Raw genomic sequence first — 21973 nt, 5'->3', positions numbered from 1 at the left:
GATTGGCTGCGGAAGCGACGGAGACGCTGGGCGGGTCGGTCGAGTTGACTTTGGCGTGTGGGGAAAGTCGCTGCCGGTTAGCTTAGCTTAGCTGGCTTCGTTTATTCTTCATTGTTTTAGGGTTAAAACATTAAAAACGAGTTTGAATCGACAGTTTGTAATGTTTAGTAGTGGAATAGTTTAATAAAAGCGCGTTTAGCTGAGTGAATAAGCAGCAACAGTCAGGGTTTAGCTCAGAAGCTAACAGCTAGGTTATAGCTATAGGTATAACCTAGGTTAGCTTAGCTTAGTTAAAGTTAGCAACTACTTAAAGTAGTGGCAGCAATAAAATGCCAGTTTCCTCCAGGTAACCTGGAATAAACGTACTAATACCACTATTAAAAATGCACACTGCGGTAAGGAGGGTGGCGTGCAGCCGCTGGCTGAGCCTCTGTGAGCTGTCCTGGAGCGGCTGGAGGGCTGCAGACTCTGGAAGGACACTCAGCACCTCAGCCAGGAGGAGCACAGTGATGCCCGCATGGGTGATTGATAAATATGGCTCTGATAACAGCGTGTTTAGATTCACCCAAAACGCCTCATTCCCCATCATACACTATCCCAACGAGGTCATTGTCAAGGTCCATGCAGCTGGTCTCAACCCCATTGACATAAACATGAGGGGTAAGTGGGAGAATTCTGCATGCTGTGATTTTACTAGCTAGTGTTGTCATCTATGGGTGGGCGATATGGCCCTAAAATAATATCGCAATTTTTTAATGCTATTTTCACGATAACATTTCTCTTGGCGATATGACTGAACACTGAATTAAAAATGCACTACTGCAAAAAAAAGGAAATTAAATTGTATCATTGCATATGATATGATACGTAACTCCCCTAACTGATTATATTAAAATATACAAGAATTTTTAATCAGATTGTAGCAGAAGGAAAAGACCCAGAATTTCATAATACGAATAATGCACTCCAAATATCTCCATATGTCCAGGACTGAAGTAAAATGAATGATACTGGTCTCTAGTAGATAACCTGTATCATCGGAAACAAGAACAGTGTAAATTATTCTTTGGCTAAAAACAGCAAAAGAGGGCTCCGAGTGGTTCAGCGGACTAAGGTGCTGCCACTATAATCAGGAGATTGCCAGTTCGAATCCTGTTAATGTAGCTTGCCATAGGCTACTGGAGCCCTGAGGGAGCACAATTGGCCTTGCTCTCTCTGGATGGGTAGATGATGCTCTTTTTTCCACATCACTCTAAAGGGTGATGTTGCTCAGCACAAGGCATCTGTGAGCTGATGTATCAGAACCTGATGAATCGCTGCGCTACTACTCCTTGTGTCTTAACACAATTATCTTGTATCTTTTACTCCTTACCGTGTTATTCTGTTTTATTTCAGATTGCTTTCATTAAGGCTTCTCATAGTTCAAAAATAAAATGCTATTGCAGATAAATCTCTCCATTCAGGTAGAGTGAATCTGATTGTGATTGGATGTAAAAAAAAAAGTATAAACATATGCCATTCCAGCACCCTACAGGTTTATATTCGATCCGTCACACTCCAGCAAGAACATAGCAAACATATATAGTCTAGTACGAAGATGATCTGTGCAGAGACTCGAGAACTCCAGACAAATGTCTCAACTAAGCTTCTTCAATATATTTGTATTGTACTAAAATGCGTTTATTTTCAATGGGCATATATGCAGCTAAAACAGAGAGCCTAGTGCATGCAACATTAACATTTTAGTATAAAATTATAGTCATTATGTGTTTTGTTATTGTTACAGTTACATTGCAATACACATTGTATTATTGGGTTGTCCAAACGTTTTTGTACTGGTACTGTGTACTATATTAGAGCTTCAACTAGTTATTATTTTGGTAGATAACTAATCTGTCAGTTTGTTTTGATAAGTCAAATATTTAAACTGGCCTTTTGTCAGTCCCTATCTAGGACATTAAAACAGTTATTGGGTTGCCATAAATGATTTGGTCTTTTCCCCTATTAAAATGTTAATTTACCAAATATTCTGTGGATCCCCATTGGGTACATTAATAGACAGTGTGATGTTTTACCACACTGAATGTTCAGTAAATCTTAATCAACATATTCTAGGGACTGGTGCTTAAAGTCCAGCTACACCACAGTGTTTGCAGGACGTTTTAGTGCTGGGCTGAGAGAGGTGGGATGTGTGTTGTTGATCCTAGGCAAAGTTGGGATGTAAAAATGCTGAACAGACAGGATGGGCTACGTTTCCATTCATCTGGATTCAGACTCTTTGTCCACCATCATCACTTTCCTCCATCCTTCCATTCATTTCCTGTCTCTTTCCTCTGACAGGTGGCTATGGGGCTGCAACCTTGGCTATGAAGCGTGATCCTCTGAGCATCAAAAAGGCTGGCAGCGAGTTCCCCCTGATTTTGGGTCGTGACTTGTCAGGGGAGATCATGGAATGCGGGCTGGACGTGTCCTACTTCAAACCAGGAGACGAGGTAAAGCACTTCATTAGCGTCCTGCTTCGATGCTCCTTGCATTTTGTTGCATGTTATTTTATGTTTTTTTAGACCAAACAAAGTAAAAGTTTTTTTCCCCCCACCACTGGTCAAATTATATGTTAATACTGTATTTTGCGCACTAGAAGGCACACCGGATTATTAGTCACACTATCAATAAACGTCTATTTTCTGGTCTATTTTCATACATAAGGCGCACTAGATTATTACGCGCATTATGCAACACTTGTAAGGAACAGGGGTGTCACCATGTTTATTTACAGTATAGCCGAGGTTAGCGGAAGAGCTAACACTGAAGAGCGCTGAGTGTTCCGGTAAGCCAGAGCGATATCAGCTAGCAGTTCTTTCTCATGTCGCTTGTTTTAACAGGCCGATAATACTCACCTCTAAACGGGGTAATAGTTAGCGCTGTGCACGGTTAGCGGCTAATGCTAATGCTGCTTCAGCAGTGCTAGCCGGGGTTAGCAGCAGGCTACAGGCCGATAATACTCACCTCTGAACGATGAAAGAGCTAGCGCTTAATGTGATTAGCGTGTAATGCTAATGCTGCTCTAGAAATGGCATCCAGAGTTGGCAGCAGGCTACAGGCAGATGATAATCTTCTTTCAACTGCAAAAGAGCCAGCGCATATGATATTGCCTTTATTGCTCCTTACATCCTGACTGGTAAAATTCATACATAAGGCACACTGGATTGTAAGGCGCACTGACTATTTCTGGGAAAATTAAAGGATTTTAAGGGCACGTTATAGTGCGAAAAGTACTTAAACCTGTCATTGGTCTGCTGCCTACTGGCTCTCTCAACCCTGCCTGCTGCACTGCAGGTGGCTGAGGAAGGAGTTGGGAGTGTGGGCGGGGTTGGGTTGTGTTGTGTGGGCCTTTATTACTTCCTTAAATAAAAAATAAGTTATTGTTCAATATAAATATTTTAGTCCTTTCACTTATTTTTGGTATGAATATTATTTTAATCAGTTGCCAGATGCTCGTTGTAATCTGTAATGTAATCAGATCTTCCAGCTCTCAAACTCTGAATAGGTAAAGAAGTAATATACATGTGCGCCCAAACACACACACAAACCAGGCAGCATAAAAGACCTCAACAAAGGTTAAATGGAGACAACTGTACAGACATGATTAAAATGTATTTGCCCTATGACTTATTATACAAGCTAGCTCAAATTTCAAGGCTAATAATACAAATCCCAATAATAATAATGCAAAACAGTTTGTGCCTCTGCTGTTTATTCACATTGCAGATGAACACAGGAAGTCATGGCAACGTTTGGAGTTGGGGGTGCTGTATTAGTGAAGGTCTAGCGCCTCTTTGTTCAGCTAATCCTGCAGCCAGGTGAATGTGGAGCAGGTCAGCGTGAGGCACTGCACAAAGGCGTCTCCAGGCGTCTTTCGTCTGAGCAGGCTGTGTATTCTCAGTGTCACAGTGGAGGGTGACCTGATTTTAAGGAATGTACAATGACAGAATAAGAGCAACAGCTCTCGTTTTCAGCAGACACATTAGCACAGTAGGGTTCAGCGTCTGATTTCTAGAAACGAGGACCAGAATGGTGGATATCCAGATCAGGGTGTCTGCAGATCCTTAAATGTTATAAAAAGTCTTAATTTCATGTATTTTAAAAGCGTAAACATTATTTTGTCTCCCAAAAGGATATTTACACAAAATTTAAATTTGTTTTCATTTCTTTGCATTGCATTTTACAGTTCCCAAATTTAAAATAAAAGTTAGGTTACTGATTTAACGGCAGACTGAGGTAAACAGAGGTTTCAGAAATATTAATGGCTCTGAGGGAAGCTATTTTCAGGTATGTTTGTTTCTTCTTTTTTTTTTTAGCCCCTTTTTCTTTTTAGCCCCTGAAATAACAAGTTTTTGGGGAAAATTGTCTGCTGTTCTTAAATATTTTAGATGATATTGTTGTTTAAACCCCATAAATCAAATCTACAGCTTCAAATCACACCTCAGTTCTTTATTTCAAATCCAGTGTGTTGCTATGCAGAACCCAAATCATAAAGATTATGTCACTGTCCAAATATTTCAGGACCTAACTCTGTATTCACAAGCACTGTCACTATTTAAATGACACAGGTGCAAGACATGAAAATAGGCATTTGGTGAGAGTAAGGACACAGTGGACATTTTTTTAGGGTTAGCCTAGTGCCAGTTGTGAAAGCACTATTGGAAAGAACACAGCCAGTGTTCTCATCAATATTATTATTTACTCTTTATTCTTATTATTTATTTCACGGGTGTTGCACTTTAAGGCAAAGAACTAGAATATTCTTACATGGCTCAGCTAATCACCTGATTCCCTGATACACTGATGACAAAACTGAATAAAGAAAGATGCACAAACAGGCCTCAACTAAAGGCAGCTGCAGGAGAGGCCTGGCAGGACATCTCCTTGGAAACAACACAGCTTTTAATGATGTCCGTGGGTTCCAGACTTCACACAGTCATTCACTGCAGATTATAAATGGCTTCAGCACTGTAAACACTAATTAAACCGCATTATATCAGGTCCACTAAGCATGCAGCACTGTGGGCATTTAAAATTAAATTTGAGCAATAACGTAATTCTCTGTTTTCTCAGTCTTAGTCTTCTGATGATTTAGTATTATGATGCAGCCTAACTATGCATATTTGCTGTTATAGAGCTGATGGACTCGTGTGTTTGTGTTTGTTTTGTTTGTCAGGTGTGGGCTGCTGTTCCTCCCTGGAAGCAGGGCAGTCTGGCTGAGTTTGTGGTGGTCAGTGCTAATGAGGTAATGTCAATTAAACCTAACAATATGCTCCAGCAGTATATGTACCTACCGAGCGGTCCAATTGTATGTCCAAATGCACTTGTGTATATAAAATACTGTGCAAGCACAAAAAGCTTTTTATGTGGAAAGTAAAACACTAATCTTAGAATCAGTACAAGTGGCATTCACAATAATTAATCAATATATTTAAATTATTTAGTTTTGTTTAGGATGATTTATGAATTATTTAGGATGATTTATAGTCATCCAAACTATGATGAAAAACATGGTATTTATTCAATAAACAAAAAGTATGATTTATATTTTAGATTCTTTAAAGTAGCAGCTCTTGCTTAGATTTCAGTTTTGCACAACTTGGCATTTTTTTTGTCAGTTTTATGAGGTCGATTAACTTGGAATGAGTCACTTGACACTCTTAATCATGTTTTGCTACACCCAAAGACCATAAAAAAAATGAAATGATGAACCTGGCTCTCATCAGACCCACCCCAGAAAATGAAGACCAAAAGTTACCTCTGTTGCACAGAATAAGTTCATCAGTTACCAGCCTCAAAAACCACAAGTTAACAGCACCCAAGATAAGGGCATCTAAATCTATATAGAGTATTTTAGTTAGGTTAACAGTTTTAAGTTACTACAAGATTCACTGTGTGTTCCTTCATAGTTTCAAAGACTTTAGTATTTATTTACAACTGATACTGTATATATTAATAATTAGTTTTAATGTTACAGTGCTTAGTTTGGCCACATTTAACTAAATGTGAATACGGCTTAGGGCTAAGTGAAGAACAAGAGAAGTTAATGTAATTTAAAATGAATTTGATCACTTATTTCAACAGGCAGCATTTTATATTCAGTATTACAATGATTTGTGAGAATAAACTTTTTTTCTTTTTGTAAATAAATAGATAGAAATAAATGGTCTGTAATCATTTTGTTACTAAGTAGTCTTGTTCTACTGTCAATAAACTTAGTTTAAGCAAATTATTCATTGGATGTTTGTGTATTTATGATTATATTATATTATCATATTATATGTATTTATTAAACAACAATCCATGTGTTGCCGCATTTAACCACTTGTTTTGGCTTATTAGTTTAATGATATTAATTCCACCAGTTTTTAAGGATAACCTTTAGTTGCGTAGCCTTTTGTGATGCAGTTTTTCTCATAATGAACTTTCCTTTTGTGTGCTGCTCCTCTAAATTAGAGCCAATTACTGCACACAAACAAAGGCTCCAGTGTGAGGGTGGTGTTTTCCCGTGCAACTTCTATAATGAGTCACTGGGCATTGTGTCCTCCTCTTTAATGAAGCATGACCAGTGAATGAATCATTTATCTGTCTATGTATGTATGTGTGTTTTTCAATCTGTTTGCATGGCTCAGGTGTCACACAAGCCTAAATCACTGAGTCACGTAGATGCAGCGTCCATCCCATACGTAGCGGCGACGGCCTGGTCTGCCCTCGTCAACACGGGTGGTCTCAACAAAGACAACTGTGCCAAGAAACGGCAAGTACCCAAAAACACCCCCCCACTGTAATTTTCACTACTTCATTGTCCTCTACATGTCCTCAGTTGATCCTGCTACCCCAGGTTTTCCTGTTGTGTCCAGCCGCCCCCTGAGTTGTACCAAAACCCAGTCATAGATTTCCGTGATTTCATCCAGCTCATTATGTCTCAAAGCGTAGGATCAGAAGGATCTGTGGGTAATGAAAGACCAGAGAGCGCCTGACAGCTCCCTGAAGTGTAAGAGTCTTGAGAGACGGGATGACCTAACACAGAGGCATCCACCTCCAGTGTTTCTCTGACCAGCCAAACAATTAGTCTGGCTCTGAGGATGCTGTGAAGCGGGGGGTAAATTAACCCTTAAACATCCTCCACCTGCAATGAATGAAAATGTTGAATGAAAATACAGCTCTGGAAAAAAATAAGAGACTACTTAAAAATGGTGAGTTTCTTTGATTTTACCAAATTGAAAACCCATGGAATATAATCAATACGAAGATGGGAGATCACAAGCCATCAAACCAAGCTGAACTGCTTGAATTTTTTGCACCAGGAGTAAAGGTATAAAGTTACCCAAAAGCAGTGTGTAAGACTGCTGGAGGAGAACATGATGCCACGATGCATGAAAACTGTGACTAAAAACCAGAGTTATTCCACCAAATATTGATTTCTGAACTTTTAAAACTTTATGAATATGATCTTGTTTTCTTTGCATTATTTGAGGTCTGAAAGCTCTGCATCCTTTTTTTGTCATTTCAGCCATTTTCTCATTTTCTGCAAATAAATGCTCTAAATTGCAATATTTTTATTTGGAATTTGGGAGAAATGTTGTCTGTAGTTTATAGAATAAAACAACAATGTTCATTTTATTCAAACATATACCTATAAATAGCAAAATCAGAGAAACTCAAATATATATATATTTAAAAAATAATAAATTTCTTTTAAGAGATGGACAGTATATAAATATTTTATTGTATCGTGAAACATTTCTTAACCTATTAACAATAAGCATATCAAGAATATCTTCATTATCTTTATTAAAGGACACAGACCCAACTGTACATTTCATTTCCAAGAGGGTAGAAAATCCTGTTTAATTGAATTATGTGCACCAAAAAACATATCTGTGTATCAAAATAAAATACATGCTGTATATTGTGAAATTGTCTTTAAATATTGTGATTCAATGTTTTTACCATATCACCCATCTCTACCAGTGAGTGATTATCTACAGTAGTGGCTTTTATATTATACTGAAACTTCGTATTGACCTAAATTAATACATTTATACAGTGGTGTGAGAAAATGTTTGTCCCTCTTCATGATTTTTTTTCACGTTTTCACTCTTAAATGTTTCAGATCATTTAACAAATTAAAATATTAATCAAAGACAACCCAAAATAAATTTTGTAAATAAAGGTTTTATTATTAAGGGAGAAAATATCCAAACCTGCATGGCCCTGTGTTAAAAGCAGTTGCTCATACACTAATAACTGGTTGAGCCACCCTTAGCAGTCAACCATTTTTCAGTAACTTGAAATGAGTCTTTCACAGCTCTGTGGAGAAGCTTTGCAGAATTGTGGTAATTCCACCATATTGGGGCATTTTCCAGCATGAAACTACTTTTTTTAGGATTCAGATCAGGATTTGACAAGGCCAATTTTATTTCAGCCATTTAGAGATGAACTTGCTGGTGTGTTTTGGGTCGTTGTCCTGCTGCAGAACCCAAGTTTGTTCTTTTTCTGAAATGCGCTGTTACATTGACACCAGATGTAATGGAATACACACTTCCCAAAAGGTTTAAAATTTGTCTTGTCAGTTCACAGAGTATTTTCCCAAAGGTCTTGGGGATCATTAAAATGTTTTCTTCCAAATTTGTGACTAGCTCAGCAGTGGTTTTCGTTTTGACACTCTGCCAGGCAGGCCATTTTTGCCAAGTCTTTTTCTTGGTGTGGTGTAGTCATGAACACTGACCTTAAATGAGGCAAGTGAGTCCTTGTAGTTCTTTGGACGTTGTTGTGGGGTCTTTTGTGACCTCTTGGATGAGTCATCACTGCGCTCTTGTGGTAATTTTGGTCCGCTGGCTACTCCTGGGAAGGTTTACCACTGTTCTATATTTTCACCATTTGTGGAAAATGGCTCTCACTGTGGTTTGCTGGAGCCTCAACACTTAAAAAAATGGCTTCATAAACTTTTCCAGACTGATAGATCTCAGTTATTTTCTTTCTCATTTTTTCCTGAATTTCTTTGTATATTAGCATGATGTCTAGTTTTTGAGGTTCTTTTCGTCTGCTTCGCTATGTCAGGCAGGTCCCATTTAAGTGTTTTTAAAAAAAAACTTTTTTTACACACTAACATGTAGTTTGGGATTTTTTTTCTCTTTTAATCATAAACACCTTTATATAAAAACTGCATTTTGTGTTAATATGTGTTTTCTTTGACTACTATTTAAGCTTGTTTAATGATCTGAAACATTTAAGAATGACATTTATGCAAAAAAAAAGGAAATCATGAAGATAGAAAGTGAAAAGTCATTCTGTTGAAAGCCACAGTGATCTATAGTGGATTTTATGAGCTGAATTTACCTCTGCTGATTAGCAGAGATTGCACAATCAGCAAAATGTGCTCTATTAAAGAACTGAGCAGAAGTTAAAGGGTTAACGACTATTTAGGCAAAATCATATTGTTTCCATTATTAATAAAAATACTAAAACTTTAAAACATTTTGTAAGAGTGGCTCATAAATATAATGTATTAACAGATCATGTAATTACATATAATTAGTGAATTGATATTAACTGTTTTGCTGCTGAACTGATTCTCTTTTTTTTCCCCTGAATGCAGTATTCTCATTCTCGGGGGCTCAGGGGGAGTTGGAACCTTTGCCACACAGGTAAAAGATGACTGGTTTGGTTTATTATAAGTGTCTTATTGTAAACTTTTCTGCTCCTTGAGATTTCTCGTCCCTTCAGAATATTCACTTGGCTTTAAAAACATTACATTACTTCATTTATTCACAGTAGAACAGAAGCAATACACTGCACCACTGCTGCTTTGTTGAATTGCTGTTTACAGTCTCTTTACTGTGTCTTTTTAACAGATGATTAAGTCATGGGGTGGCCATGTAACAGTCACGTGTTCCCAGAATGCCGAGCAGCTCGTTAGGAGTGTTGGAGCTGATGATGTTGTGGACTACACTTCAGGGCCCGTAGAGACCAAGTTACAAGCTTTGGAAAAGTATGTTGAGCTCAAACACAAAACACGACTCTTTGAACAACCTTGATTCAGAAAATGTTGAGCCTGTATGCATTTATTTGATAGCAGACAATATGAACCCTAATTTCATTTTAGCACTGATGATACCAAGCAGTTAAGTGTTTCAGGACTCCTTATTCTTCCTGTAAACACGTCTTAAAGCCTAAAGGCAGTACTGTGTTTTCAGTGTTGCATTTTATGTTTCAAAAGTCAACAACATTTTCTGTTGGGGACAGGCAGGACTGCAGGCAGGTCAGTCTAGTAACTTGTACCCTCTTCTTTCACAGCCATGCCTTGTTAATATGTGCTTTCTTTTGTTGAAAAATGCATGTGTAATCTTGTAAAAGATGTTGTTGTAAGGACAGCATATGTTGAAGTAAGATCTCTGGAATTTTCTGCATTAAAGGTCTCCTTCCGCTAAAATTCACGTTTATAATAGCTTGTAAAAGAAAAGTCGATCAGGAAAACCACCCGTGTCTACGTCAACTTGTGAGTTAGTATTCATGGCCTCGCCCAGCTTTGCTCATGACCGCCTACAGGCAGCGCTAAAGCCGGGAAGCGACGCAATCTTGTCAGATTGGAGCTAACAGCGCTAGAAACAGCAAGGCAGTTTGTTCCTGTGCTTTGCCCAGTAATTTAGAGCTAAGGAACAAATTGTTAGAATAGAAACACCACCAGCAAAGTACAAATGAGATAAGTAGATGTGTCTTTTAAGAACAGTTCTGTTTACACTAGTTAAAAGTAAAAAAAACACCCCAGTTTTGATCCAACTGCCTGGATGGCTTTGCTAGCTAGCAAAACTTCTGCATGGATTTTTACTATCTAGACCTGGACTGCCCACCTTTGTGTGTTTTATATGGGTTTAAATAGGATCTCCGGTGGATTTCACGGTTTACAGAGACCCTAAGACTAGGTTAGTGGCTAAACTGCACTTAACAGGGCATTACACATGTTGAAAATGTAATGTATGTCATTGGAAATATTGGTATTAGTGTAAAAATGTCTTTTTTAAAATGTTACTAACTGTTGTTTGTCTCACTGCCGTTAGCCAATCAGAGATGATATGTTTGCATAGATAGATAGATAGATAGATAGATAGATAGATAGATAGATAGATAGATAGATAGATAGATAGATAGATAGATGAAGTTAACCAGACTAAACCTGACACATTATTATTATTTTGGTTTATTTATATTTTTCTGCATTTTTGTGGCCCAACAGATTTATTTGGCTTGTATACAGCTTGTTATCAGTTATGAATAGAAATCCCCTTTTCTCCTGTCTGTCCCTGTTTCCCCCAGGTTTGATTTGATTCTGGATAATATTGGTGGAGAGACTGAAAGCTGGGCCCTTGGCTTGCTCAAGCCCTGGTGTGGCGCTAAGTATGTTACCTTGGTAACCCCTTTCCTGCGTAACACCGACCAACTGGGCATCGCAGACGGGATGATGCAGACCGGAGTCACCATAGCAACCAAGGCAATAAAGGTAAAATCTTTCTTACAGTGCAGAAATTGTCTCCCAGTGGGACTCTACAGCAGGGGGACTCAGATGTGGGTCTTTGAGGTCCACTTAAAACATTTCCACTGGGCTGAAGGTCTGGGCTAAAGGTCTGGGCTGAAGGTCTGGGCTGAGGTCACACGCTCAAAATAAAGCATCATCTCTCACTCAAAATAAAAAAACAAGACTGATGTCTAAAGTGTAGAGGCTGTGCATTCATCCCACATTGATACCAGAACACACCCTATTGAGTGCCAAAACTTTCCAGGTTGATATGATGCAGCTCTCTGATTTTGCTATTTATAGGTATATGTTTGAGTAAAATGAACATTGTTGTTTTATTCTATAAACTACAGACATTTGTCCCAAATTCCAAATAAAAATATCAAATAGTGCAGAAAAAAAACAATTTCATATTCATAAAGTTTTAAGAGTTCAGAAATCATTATTTGGTGTACTAACCCTGGTTTTAATCACAGTTTTTATGCATCTAGGCATGTTCTCCTCCACCAGTCTTACACACTGCTTTTGAATGACTTTGTCACCCCTGATGCAAAAAGTCTAGGAGTTCAGCTTGGTTTGATGGCTTGTGATCTTCCATCTTCCTCTTGATTATATTCCAGAGGTTTTTAATTTGGTAAAATCAAAGAAATTCATAATTTTTAAGTGGTCTCTTATTTTCTTCCAGAGCTGTGTATGGTTTTAACACTAGGGAAATAATCTATTTGCTTCTCACTTCTCTTGCTTTCAGCAGTCTGTAAAAGAAAAAAAAATGTTTTTTTGTTTCTGAATCTGTTCGCACAACAGCTCTTTCCAATTTCGTGTTTTCACAGCATTTACACTGAACGCTGCCACACAGTCTGTCTTTCTGCCACTCAGTAGGCGTAAACACTGCATACACTTAAAAAATCATGAACACTAAATGGATAAAAATACTAGAAGTATTATATGGAATGATATTTATTTGCGATACAGAATATTGCCTTTTAGTCAATACACAGTGTATTGCAACGGTAATATTGTGATGTTAATCAGATTTAAATCAGAATTCTGCCTTAAAAAAACACTTTATTATTTACTGTGAAGCACTAAGGGTATTTTTGTGTAATAATTGAGTTTGGCAGTTTATACAAACATTCACAAAAACAAAATCAGACTTGATAAATTACAGTTGTTTACAAAATAGAAAATTGTGACTTACCAAGAATATTATCACAAAAATAAACTGTTTGGCCAAAACAAATTGCCACCTGGATTTAAGGAAGTAAGTGATGTGCGGTTGATGCTGCAGTTGGTCTGCAGGTTTAGGTTCAGCAACAGTATGTGCTGAAAGAGTGTGGTCAGCTGACTACCTGAATATACTGAATATAGACCAGGTTATTCCATCAATGGATTTTATATTTCTTCCCTGATGGCACGGCCATATTCCAAGATGACAATGTCATTGGAATTGTGAAAGAGTTCAGGGTTCAGGGAGCATGAGATCATCATTTTCACACATGGATTGAGAGAGAGTTCACCACAGAGTCCAGATCTTAACCTCATTAAGAATCTTTGGGATGTGCCGGAGAAGAGCTGCTTTGTGCAGCGGTCAGACTCTACCATCATCAGTTAAAGCTAGAGACACTCCAATGAAATATTGTGACCTTTTTTTTGGTGGCGATTTGTTTTTGTTGGCCAGGCTATGTATTTTAAGGACAAATCACCACTAATTTACCAAAAAAAAAAAAAAAAATGAATACTCAAATCTCAGGATTTATAGTAAGATATCCAGTATTTAAATCAGAGTCGCTATTGGTATCAGTACACTTTATCAGCATATCTTTTTTCAGTATTAGTATTGAAAAGGAAAAAGTGGTATTGATGCATGCCTATACTGTATGAGTGGATGGGGGTGACGCCTTCGTGTTTAAGTTGCATGCACTTGATTGTGGTGCAAAGTGAGAAACTGGTGGGATAAACCAACCTTTTTCTCTCATAAAAAGCAGACTTTATACCCCATCGTCTCTAACTGCCATGTTCCCCACCACCCACCACCTGACCACAAAATCCACAAATGTTCTTTCTGAGAAAACAGGGACCTTTTTTTTTCTTTCCTGTTTTTTGTATCAAGAGTGTGTTTTTGTGATTCAGAAGAGCTCTGGCTCATTAGTGTGTGCTCTAAATATGAGAGTACTCTTAAATTCAGCTAAATTCTACTAAAATAAACTGGTATGCTTGTGTGAATGAATCAGACAGTTGTCAGGAAGGACTGTCATACAGAAATCTAGTACCTTAGTTATGGCTGATTTTAACTTTTTGACACAATAACTGAACACTTTATTAATCTCTTATGGGAAAGTAGTGTTCCAGCTCAAATATAATTAAAATAGTATAAGAAAAAATAGAATAAAATAAGAAATGTGTAATGTGCATATGTGTACATACAAAATGAACAAACAGATAAACAAATGTAGTTAGCTAAAGTCTAAAGTAAAAATATGAATGTGACAATAATTCTATATATCATGTATATGGAACAATATAAATGCTCTAAAATATTCATTGATTATATCGAAAAAAAATTACTTCTCTTGTAAAATTGTTGATTTGGAGTTAGTGATTTTATGACCGTACTGATAATAACAGTAAAATGCTAGCAAATATATAATACTGTGTGTCCTGGGTACTGGCACTATGATCAGGAGATCGCTGGTTTAAATCTTGTTCATGTAGCTTGCAATCAGCTGCTGGAGCCCTGAAAGAGCACAATTGGCCTTTCTCTCTCTGGGTGGGTAAATAACGCTCTCTCTGCACATCAATCTAAAGGGTGATGTCAATCAGAACAAGGCGTCTGTGAGCTGATGTTTCAAAACCTCCGAGTGCGCTGTGATGCAAAAGAGGAGATGTCTGACTTCACATGTATCAGAGGAGGCATGTGCTAGTCTTCACCCTCCGGTTGTGTTGGGGCATCACTAGTGATAGATGGAGTCCTAATGAGAGGGTTGGGTTATTGGCTGTGTAAATTGGAATTGGTCATTTTTAGTTGGCCATTTTTTGTGGCGTAACAGAGAAACATAAAGGTAACAAAGCAATTACAGGGCTCAAGCTAGTTCATGTAAATAAACATCCAAACATTTATAAAAAGGAGAAACATACAATAACACAATATAAGTAGAAACAACTGGTAGCTTACAAATAGAAACATCATAGTATTGATAAATTGATAAATATGAAAGTTTGCATATACAATCATGGCTGAAAGCATTGAAACCCCTGAATTTTTCCCAGAAAATTAAGTATTTCTCCTAGACAGTGATGGCAATTGCTTTTGGCCACCTGTTGCTGACCCTTGATTTACAGCATCTGTTATTGACTGATATTCATTTCAGGGAGCTTTTAAGTCTGTGACAGTTATTCATGCATTCATTACTTAGCAAAAAGTGATAAATCCAGTTAATTTAGATTAGCTATTCACAGAGAAAAAAAAACAATAGCAAGACAGTCACAACATATACAGTATGTGCTTACTCATACACCGTAACATTAACTGGTGTTTTCTATTTCTCATATCTCAACTTTTCCAGAAATCACTGGCATTTGCGTGATGGTGGGGGAGATGATTCTGAGGAAGGGATTGCCCCGTCCCATCGCCAGTGTCGTTAAAGTTTCTCAGATGTTCAGTTCTAATGAATGTCTGATACGTGTGTTGTTTTCCAAATCTGGAGTGAGTCAGTCGGGTGGAGGTGTTGTAGGTGGAAAGTGAGAGCGGGGAACACGTCTAAAATTATCTACAGGGCTTCCGTGTGCACGCTGACTTGATGGACGTCTCTTTTCCCAGAAATAATGCTGATAATCAGCATGTATTTTCATTTTTTGCCATTATACAAGTTTGTCACAAATCCAAAAGTTAATTTATTTTTATAATAAATTAACAAATAGATAAGTGAAACGTCTATATTATGTTGAATTATTAGACAAAGAGGGTTCTGTTTCAGTTGTTTATTGAAATGTTGATGATTATGGCTTACAGCTATTAACAACCCAAAAATTAGTATCTTAGAAAATTAGGATATTGTAAAAAAAAAAAAAAAAAAAAAAAAAAAAAGTCAGAATTGTAGGCTCATGGTCACTCAGTCTAATCAGCTGTTCAACATAAAACACATGCAAAGGTTTCCTAAGTCCTTAAATGGTTCCTCTGTCTTGTTCACTAGACATTTATTACACAATCATGGGGAAGACAGCTGACTGTGGCCTGTTCACCGAGTGCTGTGTCCAAACATATGAGTGTAAAGTTTACGTCATGCTATGAGTCAAAGGCATATACGAGCATTCCCTTTGTTTGTTAGTTTTTTCCCTCCAAATCTTACTTATTACTGCCAGGTGGTAGGGGTGGGTGCTATGGCCCTAAAATAATATCAAAATAATTAATGGTATTTTCACCATAACAATACTCTTAACAAAATGACAAAACACTACTGCAACAAAAGAAGAATTACATTTTATTATTGCATACGATATGATATGGCACTCTCATAACCGAGTATTAAAAAAATACCAGAATTTTATCAGATTGTAAGAAAGGTCAATGATTCAGAATGCCATTCCAATAATACACTCAAAATATCTCCATATATCCAGAATTAAAGTAAAATAAATGATACTGGACAGATATAATTTGTCTCTAGTAGATATATAATGGGAAATGAGAACAACAGCAAGTCTCAACAAGATGTAATAAATAGGGGTGGGTGACATATTTTGGGTGGCACTATATTTTAGGGTGTAATATTGTTCATGATATTCAGAAATATAGGCGATGTTTTTGTGTACGATATGACATGGCACACCCCTACCTGTTAGTGACTTCATTTTGTCCAGGCAGTATATATTGAATTCCACTTTGCTGAAGATGTGCTCAGTGTGTTGAGTAATCCATTTGAAATTGCAAGTCAAATAACCACAATTAGTGACGGAAACTGTAGCTTTGTGCTTGAATATTCAAACATTTCTTTGGAAATGTTTTAGTTGTAGAAGTGATGCATTGGGTTAAAAAATTAAGGCGTGAAGGATGTTTGTGGTATGTAGGCAGGAAATCCTGACACTTATCTTCTGCTTTCTTCCTACTACAGAAATATGCATGCGACTTACAGACCGTACCTGTGTTGTAGTGTTGTATATAGTAACAATACTGTTAGAACGGTTATAATCAGCTGCAGGCTGATACACTTTCAGAGGCCAGTTTTATTGGGGCTCAAAAAAAGAAAAGTGTAACACTGTATGTATAAATCTCTATAACTGGGGTTATAACTCATTCCAGTTTTTTTAATGTTTTTTAATTTTTTTCTTTTATGTTTTCTTTGCCACGAGCCCTGTAAGGGACCCAGCCAACATAAGGAATATTGAGACTGTTTTTTTTTTTTTTAAATATTGCACAGTCCTAGGGTGCTCAATATGAAGTGTTGTGATATGCCATAGAGTTGATGGATATTCCAATTTAAATGTGAAACACCCAAAGTATTAAGATCAAAAATTAATTTTATTTACTGTGAATCTCCACCTTGCTCTATTTTGCTCTGCCTTCGACCTGATTTTGACATGTCACCACTAGGTCTGCAATAATTAGTAAATATAATGGACAATTTCAATGTCATGATACAAATTTGTTGACTCCAATTTTCAGTGTCAACTTAATGTTGACTTCAGTGTCAATTTCAGTGTTAAATTAGTAACAGAGCCTTACTACACAAAGTGCTGGGGAGAGAAATGTGCCCAAACACAACAGATTATGATTTTTACTCACTAAATATTAGAATTTTCCAATTTAAACACCATCTGAGCATTTAGGGGTCAATTAAATCCCACATTCAGCTATTTTTTGTTATTTTAAAGCGATGGATAGAAATGACTGTTGACAAATAAACTAATGAAAAAAATAATCCTCAGATTAGACATTACTGTATTTTTCGCTCTATAAGGCACACTGGATTATAAGGCGCACTGGATTATAAGGCGCACTATCAATAAATGTCTATTTTCTGGTCTATTTTATACACAAGGTGCAACGGCTTATAAGGCATGCAACACTAGTAAGGAACAGGGCTGTCTCCATGTTTTCCTTCTAATTCAGCAGGTCTCACTGCTGGGTGGTGAGACCTGTAAGTCAAACGAGTCTTTCCTGAAACTAAGCTGGAACTCCTGTATAATGCTGTACTTCAGTGGAGTGGCTTTACTGCTCCTTAATACCTGACTGGTAAAATTCATACGTTAGGTGCACTGGATTATAAGGTGCACTGATTATTTTGGGGAAAATTAAAGGATTCTAAAGACGCCTTGTAATGCAAAAAATATGTATTTGTGTTGTTGCAGCCATATATATCCCAGTTCATCCCATCAGTGTAAAGAGCTTCTTCTGTTGCCGCACGTGGTTAATATTGTTAGATTTAGCTGTTTATCAAACACCTATCACATCTCTCTTGGTGTGGTTATTGTAAACAGTATATATCGATAAAAATATAAATACAATTATTAAATGGGTGGGTTGCGTTGTAAATGATTGGTTTATAAAAATGCCCTTTTCAATGTCTTTTTCTCTCTTCTCTGTTACAGCACTTAACAAAAGGTGTCCACTATCGATGGGGATTCTTTGCTCCCAGTGGCCCCGCGCTGGACGACATCAGTGAAATGGTGGATGCAGGAAAGGTAAAGCTACGTGTGTTTGCGTGAGAGAGAAAGTTGTGAGTCATTATTGGAAAAATGGACGTTTCCTCATTTCAGTGATGCGACTAAAAGAGGAAGCAGTTCAGGTTACAGAGTTATTTAAAAAGTGTGAAACTATATCACTGTGGTGTGGAGCTGCACAGGGAGGTTTTTGTCCAATGGGACAAATTTGACTAACCTATTTTAGGGTTATGTAAACATTAGGCAGACAGTGATCTGCTGATTTTCTTACACTATTTTTGTCAGGGTTGCGTGCAAGAACCAAGCGATGCTATCCATATCATAACACTGGGGTTGTCATTTAGTATATCAAATTATATTGCAAGGAAGCATCTGTAAGCAAGGAGATATATTACAAACCTTTAACAGGACATTTTAGCAGTATAAAAAAAACACATATTTATAAAATCTGAGTAAATGAAATATTTACATTTTATCCAATTAAAACAGTAAGATCTAACAGCAGAGTACACCACTGCCCTCTAGTGGGCTAAAAATGAACACAACACAATCATTAAAATCTGTACTGTGTTTTTATAAAATGTATACTGTGTCATAAAGCAAAATATTGTGCTACTACTTCATTTTTACAGCTGCACCTAAAAAAAATATTTAACAAGTTTGTTTTTTTTTTATTTATTATTCTTGTGTGTACTTGTAATTAAAACTATTTAATCAAATAATAAAAAAAGCTTCATATATATAAACACATTTTTTTTATTCACTTTAGGATGTTCCATTGCATCAAAAATATCAAATTTTTCATATTTTTGATCTTTCTTAATGTCATAGAAAATGCTAGACCTCAAATGTTTTTTTATGGTTGGAATTATTTCATTACTGGGGTGAAGTTAAATAGTTTTGCATGTACCCTATTTTAACAGGATCATTTTATCAAGGGGTCTAATTTTACATTTGTAAAGTTTCTTTGTGATTCTAGCCCGATCCAACTTTTTTTTTTATCAGGTTTGATTTATGGCATTTTTTTACTTTCTTACTATTTTTTTCTTACTTTTTTACTAAGATCAAGGCACTTAGGGGTGTAAGAAAACATTGATTATAGCAAAGCTAGTGCTGGTTCATCCAGTACACTGGAGAGGGGATTAAAACCGCTATGCATTTTTTTTTCACATACCGCCATACTGCTAGAGGAGCAGCGGAGCACTGTGTAAAACAGCACCACCAAAGAAGCTTACTGCTACAGCTCGCTAACTAATGCTAGCCAGTTAGCGTAACAAGCTAATACACTGGATTGATGGTAGCTCAGCTCTGTGGAGTCACACTCTGTACTACCTGGAGAAAAATGAGAACCGCACTTTATCTGAGAAGCTCCTGTTGCTGTTCCTTGCAATATGAGAGTTTTTTTTATCCAAGTAAAATAGATCAAAAACAGCAGCAAACAGCAATTATTCATTCAAAAAAGGACGAATAGAATTGTGCAGTTGATCCACAGCTCAGAGAAATGGTTCTGAGTACAGAATCATTTATTCAGCACAAGTGATAAAACTTCATAAAACACTGGATACGAAGTGCAAAAAAGCTTTAAACGCAGTAACTTATAGCTCTGTTTAAATATATTAACACTGTTGATTGAATGATTATTTTAATGCACACTGAATTGAATGTATTTTTTAACTGCAAAAAGAAGGCAATTGTGCCTGATTTTAAGACTGTAATGCCTTTATGGCTTCAAAAATAACATATTGTAATTTGTACTTAATTTATACTAAACTAGTCTTACTTGTGCAATGGAGCTTTTGAGAAATATCTCTTTTGAATACTTAAATATGGAGTATTATATAGGTCAATTTATAGTATTTAAACTATTTAGTTTTGTAAAGGAAATTGTTTTAAATTTGTTGACGTATCTCTACGCATATGTCTAGTCTGTTTTTCTGCTAATGAAGTCTGATTTCTACATATATTGTGTAATTTTGTGGGCAAAGTAAACCCAACACTAATTTAAAGCCTTAGTGTTTTATATTTTATATTTATATTATATAAGTCACAAAACTATATTAGAAAGAAGAAAATAATATTCCAATTTCAGCAATATACCGTAAAACCATTATAAACACATCCCACTGCATTCATCAGCTTTCATGGGTCATGGCAGAAGTCATGGGACACTATACGAGTTCCTGTCCCTTGATATGTTGCATGTCTGTGTGTATATGGATAGAAATGGCAGTGGACTGAGAGAGAGGGGGGGTTAGATGAAGGGAGGGGGGGTTATGTGACTGAGAGTATAGGATGGCTCAGTTGGAATGCCAGCGTAATCCCGGCGCTAGTCCTGCTAATCGGGCTCTTTTGTTCCGGCGTGTCTCGTTCGCCCCGTTTGCATGAACGCCAGTGGAATGTTGCCTGCGTCAGGCCGTTCCAGCTCCAGTTCCGCCATGACATCATGGCTGCGTTCTCCATGAGGTGAAGGCGATGGCTCAGGCTGATAACAACACCACGGCCTCATCGTTGTCTGCTGGTGCAGTTGTTGTTTTAGAGTACAGGACAGTCATTGACCTCTGGCCCCCTGTGTCTTTATGCCTTTTGCGTGGCTGGTCTGCTGTATTACACAGGGAGCAATTCAGCTGAAAGTGTAAGCAATCGTCTGGCTGGATCACATTTTTTCCATTAGTCCATTTTCACATCTATAACTCTTTAATTTAAATAAGTTTGATCGTTTAGTTTAGTTTGTTTTTGCATAAGGAAAAAGAAAAACCCAAATAATAAAATCATAAAAAATTGTTCCTACTGGATGTTTAAAACTTTGAACTTTGATTTTGTTGCAGTATTTTGTTTTTGAAATGAATACAATATTTTTCTGTGTTTTGTAATTTTATATTAAATATTATCATAAAAATACCCCTAGACTGGACTGAGACCCCCTACTCTCGCAGGTATCATTGTGGTTGTTTTGGCAGGGCAGTTTTAAGGCATTTGGACGATGGCTGAAGTTACATATTTTGTCGGCTGTGGGAATAACGACCCGGTTGGCTGTCTGCAACTAGTGGGACGAGCCCCTTAAGAGAGGGATTCTGGTAACAGTTTTGTTGTAATTTCCTGCATTGACAGTCACAGAATTAAAGGGGTCGATGTCTGGGGACCCCAGGCCATCTTGGGGCCCAAGGTCGTTGGTTGGTATGCTTGCCTTGTTGCAATGGGCTTGTGTTTTGGTCTGCACTCCAGTACTGGTCTAAACTGCTGTGCATGAAAACTGAAAAATTTTAGGGCACTACAGAAACAGTTTGAGAAGCACTGCTGTGCGTTACAGTGAGGTGAAAGAATGTATTTATTGAGTAAATGGGTAAATGAGTTCCCTCCCTCACTTCTTCTTACTGCCTGACCCCCAGAGTTCCTTCACTCTCTCATTGTTACTCTCACTGTTCTCCTCTCTCTCTCTCTCTCTCTCTCTGCAGATCCGTGCTGTGGTGGAGGAGACGTTCTCGTTTGCTCAGGTGCCTCAAGCCTTTGAGAAACTGGAGAAGGGCCACGCCCGTGGAAAAACTGTAGTTACCGTTACCAGGGAACAGAAGGAGTGACCATGGAAACAGGAATGGGAGAAATGGTAATGGCATCAGTTATGTCACCCTGGAAACAGAGAACTACATACAGCTTTCAAAACGCAGATTTAGCCACAGTATCTCCAAAATTCAATTAATTATGAAAAAAAATTCTGATACCTGTTTACATGGATTTACACTGACAGTTACTATATATATATAT

The 21973-nt window shown here is 37.3% G+C and overlaps 1 protein-coding gene across 1 annotated transcript in view; it reads left to right on the top strand.

Moving 5' to 3' along the window:
- The first annotated feature begins 47 nt into the window (after positions 1–47).
- The window catches only part of rtn4ip1 (reticulon 4 interacting protein 1), a 32389-nt gene continuing 10463 nt past the window's right edge, over positions 48–21973 (top strand). Inside the window, exons 1-9 of the mRNA XM_007257587.4 lie at positions 48–660; positions 2341–2492; positions 5219–5287; positions 6675–6799; positions 9644–9692; positions 9900–10036; positions 11359–11542; positions 18143–18235; positions 21667–21815. Of these exons, the coding sequence (XP_007257649.2) occupies positions 384–660; positions 2341–2492; positions 5219–5287; positions 6675–6799; positions 9644–9692; positions 9900–10036; positions 11359–11542; positions 18143–18235; positions 21667–21789 (1209 nt within the window). The 5' untranslated portion in view covers positions 48–383 and the 3' untranslated portion in view covers positions 21790–21815. The remainder of the gene's footprint in view (positions 661–2340; positions 2493–5218; positions 5288–6674; positions 6800–9643; positions 9693–9899; positions 10037–11358; positions 11543–18142; positions 18236–21666; positions 21816–21973) is intronic.

This window comes from Astyanax mexicanus, chromosome 14, assembly GCF_023375975.1.
Source record: "Astyanax mexicanus isolate ESR-SI-001 chromosome 14, AstMex3_surface, whole genome shotgun sequence".
Lineage (NCBI taxonomy): Eukaryota > Metazoa > Chordata > Actinopteri > Characiformes > Acestrorhamphidae > Astyanax > Astyanax mexicanus.
This window is presented reverse-complemented; position numbering and strand designations above follow the sequence as displayed.